Source organism: Benincasa hispida, chromosome 9, assembly GCF_027475165.1.
Source record: "Benincasa hispida cultivar pf3 chromosome 9, pf3_genome.v1.1, whole genome shotgun sequence".
NCBI lineage: Eukaryota > Viridiplantae > Streptophyta > Magnoliopsida > Cucurbitales > Cucurbitaceae > Benincasa > Benincasa hispida.
In genome coordinates this window covers 84889465-84895755 of record NC_143486.1, presented here as the reverse complement: position 1 = coordinate 84895755, position 6291 = coordinate 84889465, and the positions used below count along the sequence as shown (strand labels likewise).

At 33.6% G+C, this 6291-nt stretch overlaps 1 protein-coding gene across 1 annotated transcript; it reads right to left on the bottom strand.

Moving 5' to 3' along the window:
- Positions 1–1380: 1380 nt before the first annotated feature.
- On the bottom strand, positions 1381–3398 carry LOC120086428 (CBL-interacting serine/threonine-protein kinase 5-like). The gene has a single exon (XM_039043070.2). The coding sequence runs from the start codon at positions 2842–2844 to the stop codon at positions 1513–1515; it is 1332 nt and encodes a 443-aa protein (XP_038898998.1). The 5' UTR covers positions 2845–3398; the 3' UTR covers positions 1381–1512.
- Positions 3399–6291: the final 2893 nt, after the last annotated feature.

Sequence of the window (6291 nt, the reverse complement as noted above, 5' to 3'; positions counted from 1 at the left end):
TGTATGCGCTCCTCTTGGCACATTTTGGCTCCCCTCACATCCAAATAACCCCTAAATGCTTAGAACCAATGTATAGACAATCACCACATCATACTTAGCACAAGACCAACGCAATATTCAATATTTACACTATTTTGATTTTTCCAACGCACATCTTCTTTTAATAATATTCTTAACCAAATTTTTATTAGTTACTTATTATTTCAACTACTAATCAAACCATTCAACCACTTAGAACTTTTCCTCCTCTTTGACCCTGGCTTATTTCTTTGTTTGTAACCCACTAACGTCTAGATTTAGGATTTGGGTCTTACACTTCACCCTCTTGTCACCTACTAGTTGAAAAGAATACTCAACTAGCGTTCAAATACAATATGTCGAAGAATCTGCTTGAACAACCCAAGCTTCACAGAATCAAAACGCTTCTTCTTTTGTTTGAACAGCAACCATGTATACACCAGAAGACTTTGTCACTTTAGTAATCAACTTGTCATCTTTTTTATTAAGATTTTGGCAGCCCTAAAACCCTTACACCTGTCCTTAAATACAAGTAAGACAAAAAAGGGCAGAAAAATACCAACGACGAAGATGCACATAACGAAAGAAAATATTATTCCCTAATAATAATGTAACTATATATATATATATTCTCAATCATTTTTTGTTTACATTAAATTATTGTATCATTGGCAATCATGAGAGAGGAATCAGCCCCTAATGAACCGATTTTATAATTTATTTAAAACATTTGATATATTATTTTGAAATTATAATTGAAATATGAATTTGATTCTAACTTATTGGCAAGGATTAAAATGTCCCATATTTATTGCTATGAAATCATTGACGTCTTTTATAATGGACAAAGTCTATCACTTAATTATTAATTTAAATAAATTTTACAAATTTTTAGTATTTATAAAAATATCTACACATATCAATACTTCCTCAAATTAAAATATAGATAAATTAATTCAGACTAGCTATTTTAGATTTGTAAATTACAAAGTACTTTTTTTTTCCTTTTTTTTTTTGACAGTGATAATGTGCTCATATAGGGGTAAATTACAGTGTCAATAATTTTATAGAACTCAATACGAATACAATTCAATTGACGTACAAATGAGTTAACCATATATATGGTTGGAATCTCTCTATTCTTAATTAAACTAAAAAAAAGAATAATAATTTTATAAAATATATATTTGTATATAATTGGTTTATTTAAGACTATAATTGGTATAGTCTAATGCTTCTTAGAAAAAACTGTTCCTAAAGAAAGTTTTGTCCAAGGTGAAATCAAATATGTTTGGTAAAGTTATTATCTACACACAAAAAAAAACCAAAAAACCAAAAAACAAAACAAAACAAAACAAAAACTCGCAGCAAAAATGCACTATTTTCCCTCTAAAAGGCAACTTATGTTTTAAAACAAAAGGCAGTTAAATTAAAACTTGAAACAGAATCCAAATTTCACAAGCTGGCGTCACCGTTTCTTCCCTTTTTTTTTCATCACAAAAATCCGTCGCCGTCAAATTGGCCGTGACGTCCGTCAGCGTTAGGGACACAATCACCTTGCCACGTCCAAACAATGTCTTTCAGCGCCGGTCGAACGTCTTCTTCACAGAACTTCGAATATTCCAGAGTATCGCCGGACGACTTGGAAAATTCTACTATGGAAACTTCCGGCACTATTTCGAAAACCTCCGCCGTTACAGACAGTTTTCCTTTTCGTCCTTCCGTCGGACCTTGGAGCCGGAGTTTGAAATCTTTCACTTCCGATACCTTGAAGCTCAGTCTCTTCGCCACCGTCTCGATCTTTTCCATGATCGTCGATACCGAGCATCTCGATGTGAACATCGATCCTGTCTTCCTTTTGTTCTCGAATAAACTCGACAGATCGAATCCGGACGACATCGACGATATTAATTCGAACGCATTGAAGAATTTTGGCGTCGATAGTTTTGGACTCTCGGAATCGGAATCCTCTGTTTTCGCTGCGATTATTTCCTTCATCGTGAACGAAAGCGATCTCGAGAAATCTCTTCGGAACCAAGGAACTCGCGTGATTGCTCCGATTGTGATTCGTCTTCCTGGATCTACGACGAGAATTTTTGAAATCAATCGCTTCGATTCGGCGGAGAACCATGGCGGACATTCGAATTCGGCCTTGAAAACCTTCTTATACATAGTCATGATGTTCTCATCTTGAAATGGAAGGAATCCTGCCAACAAAACATACAAAATGACACCACAAGACCAGATATCGGCTTTTGCTCCATCGTAGCCCTTTCTTCTTAGTACTTCCGGTGCGACGTAGGCCGGAGTACCGCACTGCGTATGGAGAAGACCGTCGTTCCGTAGTTGTTCCGGTAAAGCGGAGAGTCCAAAGTCAGAGATCTTGAGATCTTCGTTCTCATCCAACAAAAGATTCTCCGGCTTCAAATCGCGGTGAGAAACTCCACGGCTGTGACAGTAATCGACTGCGCTGATTAACTGCTGGAAATACTTCCGAGCCACATCTTCTTTGAGTTTTCCTCTTGCGACTTTGGCAAAAAGTTCACCTCCGCGAACATAATCCATAACGAAGAAGATCTTCGTTTTCGTCGCCATTACTTCCTTCAATTCAACGACGTTCGGATGACGAACAAGACGCATAACGGAGATCTCGCGCTTGATCTGCTCCATCATCCCTTCCTTCTTGACCTGATCCTTATTTAAAACCTTAATCGCTACGCTTTCACCAGACTCCAATTCTTTTCCATAATAGACCTTAGCAAAAGTCCCCTTCCCAAGCAACCTTCCAATCTCATATTTACCAAACAGAACATTCCTCTCCTCCATTAAAACAGAGAATCCACAAACACACACACACACACACACAATTTCAGAAGCAGCAAGGCCAATTCGGAACCTAGATAAGAAAATCACTTACATTCGCGACGGAATCCAGGAAAGGACGGCGTAGATGCTGATTCCGATGGATTCCATCAGTGAGATTTAGAGATGGTGAATGAAATTATAAGAATCGAAGCTTGACAATGGGAGAAATAGTTGACTGAAAGAAGAGAAGAAAACAAGTTGAAAACTGGGAGCCGCCGCGATTTCTGGCGCTTTTCAGGAGCACACAGAAAGGATCCGTTACGATGGGTTTTATATATGAAGGAGAAAACTAACCCATAAACGTCAAATAGATGGAAAGCTACTATTCACACCCCAAATTTCTCACGAAAATACTCTTAAAAAAATTAGGTGTTGTGCATCACAAATTTTATACAAATAAAATGGGTAATAATTAGTTGCAGTCATAATCTCGTACAAATCCCTTTTAATATGGGATAGGGAAAAGATTAAAAAAATTCTTATCTTTTCAAAACAAATATTACCCACGTATTTTGATTGGATGTTGTCTATGAAGCCCGGATTATATCAAGTATTTTTCTAAATAGAAATCTACCCTGGAATAGATTTAAAGAGAAGAGAAAAAAAAAAAAAAAAAAAAAAAAAAAAAAAAAAAAAAAAAAAAAAAAAAAAAAAAAGATAAGTTTTATTTTTTTTTTACTATGTGTGGAAATACCATTTTTTACGGTTAAAATATTTTCATCTAAATCTTGATACCCTCACAATTACTTTCATTTAAGTTTTACAGTTAACAATTGCATGGATAAGGAATTTAACCTCTAATTTCTAGGTGAAATCTTTGTACCAATTACATTCTAAGCTTACTTTGGTAATTAATGACCTGTTTGGTTGACATTCCAGATTTTGTTCTATGTTTTTAAATTCCTTCTATTTGGCAGATGACCCAAATTCTGTTTTTAAAAGTTGTTTTTCGGATTTTTGGATCCAAACAGTGTAAATTTCTGAAAACAACATTTTTATGTTTTTATTGTATCCAGAATTTAAATTTCAACTTTAAAATGCAGAGTTATATTAAATATAGTTAAAAACATTTAGAAGTATAGTATATGTCATGTTATACCTCAATTCAATTTTTAAAAATTTAAAATATTTATTATGTAATATATTATAAATTAGGTTAAATTCGAAATTCGGTCACTATGGTTTGAATAAAGTTAAAAGTTAGTCCATATGATTTTAAAATTTAGATTTTAGTTCCTATGGTTTGATATAACTTCATATAGTCTCTATGATTTGTTAAATCTTTTTAAATAATCCCTGTCATAGGGACTATCTAGGAAGTTTTTATCATAATTCTAATTTATCATAAGACCTAAATTCTAACTTCTTCCAAACTATAGGGACAAAAAAACTTCAATTTATCCTAGTTTATTGTATATGATGTCATAGTTTATTGTATTTCTCTCTAGAAAAAACTCAAAAACTCAATATTATGTGTACAAATGTGTGACACTACTAGAGTTTTAGTCCAAGTGGGAGTTTGTTGAGTTTTATATCCTAAAACTCGTGCTTTGTAAACAATAAACTTATTTTGTTAATTAATAAAGATGTTATTGAAGTTTGATTCAATAAAGTTGTTATTGAATATATGAATTGTTCATTTCGTCTTAGAAATAATCGAAATTCAATAAACTAAGATTCATGGCTATTACATGAGTACTTGAACTTTATGTGGAGACATAAGAGTGGATCAAGTTCAAGTAAATAGCCAAAATGGTTTATGGTATATGGATAAGATTGAGTACCTTATTCTAGGGACACTATCGGATACGGCCCACTTTGTAGATGTTACAAATGTTGTAAAGTGCTACAAACAAAGAGATCCTGGTTCGTTCATGTGAAGACATGCGAGTGAGGGCATCCCATGCAAAGAGTTTGTATAAGATCGGACCAAAAAATAAGTCACTCTTACTTTATAACATTGTTTATTGTTTAAGACTGACTATTTCAAAGTGGTGACCTAAATAACTTAACCTTAATCCTGATCTAACCATGAATTTCTGTTTATTCGAGATTATCCTTAGATTTGCATGGGTGAGAGTTGGCTCAACAGCGCTGGCTCAATAAGTCTCCCATTTCAGGAGTAAGACTGGATAGATAGTTGGGAACATAGAGTGCAAGATGAAATTCACTCAAACCCGCTGTTAGGGTTAGTAGAGAGGTTGTTCCCTTAAGTACTTATTATGAATCTTGAAGAAGAGGTCTCACCCTCTCATTGGCCCAATAGGGGCTCAGTTTTGATGACTGGATCACAAATCAATTGTTCGTTAGAGGATTAGTGGGACTTAAAGAAAAGAGGTAATCTCGGAGGCAAAACAGCTATTGACCCAATTGTTATTATGAACAACCTGTGGAGTTGACACAATATATCTATAGTGAGGGAGTGCAACTACTGGCCGTGGTTAATTCGATTAAAAAAGTTTAGCCAATTAATCTCGAATCATTGGAGCCCATGATCTGTAGGTCTATTAAGTCCCCTACTAGCTCACAAAGGGAATAAACCTTAGAATAGCGTGATAGTGAATTTGAAATGTTCAAATTCGAATTGAGGGAATTAATAATTATATGCAATATAATTACATGTTTAATTATATTGAATTAAACGAAATTGGAGAAATAGATAATATTTAAATATGATTTAAATATTAATTTCATGAATAGAGATTCGTGGTTGTGATATTGGTGTTTGATTAATTTAATATTTGATATTAAATTTAAATAATTAATTAAATAGCTTAATTGATAAAGAATTAATTATTGAATTAATTTTTGTAAAATTAATGAAATTTCAGATTAATCAAACAATTAGTGTTGAAAATTTGTTTTTAATTTTGAAAAGAATTTTAAAATTAACCATAGAAAAATTGGTTTTGAAAACCCCACTAAAAGTGGAAATTTTCCACTTAGATTAACTCCATGAAATCCACTCAATTGACCAAGTAGCTGCTGTCTTCAAAACATTCAATGTGATTGCATGAAGAGGCTAGATAAAACCAAGCAAATTTGAGCTGAGAGGTGGTCCATGCAACTGGGTTTTCTGTTTTGAGAGAAGAAGAAGTGTTCTTCATTCTCTAGTTGAAGAACCAAGAAAGAATCTCCCTAACTCTTTCTGCGACTTATTTTGAGTCCCACAACTCAAGCTAAGTCTTAGAAAATGGTAGAAAAGATATTTTGATGGTTTACAACCTAGTTGAGGAGATTGAAGCGGATTTCGTGGATTGAAGAAAGTTTTCAAAGGTAATTCTGAAGTCTTCTTTTCATTTGATGAGCTAAAATTGAATTACAGTGCTTAATAATCCTAAATTCTTCCATTGTATGCTTGCTACTTCCAACGGAAATATAACTATGTTTTCATTCAACCCTTGTTTT

What these genes read in the sequence shown, in the direction of transcription:
- LOC120086428 (XM_039043070.2), bottom strand. Translation starts at nt 2,844, where the DNA reads ATGGAGGAGAGGAATGTTCTGTTTGGTAAATATGAGATTGGAAGGTTG.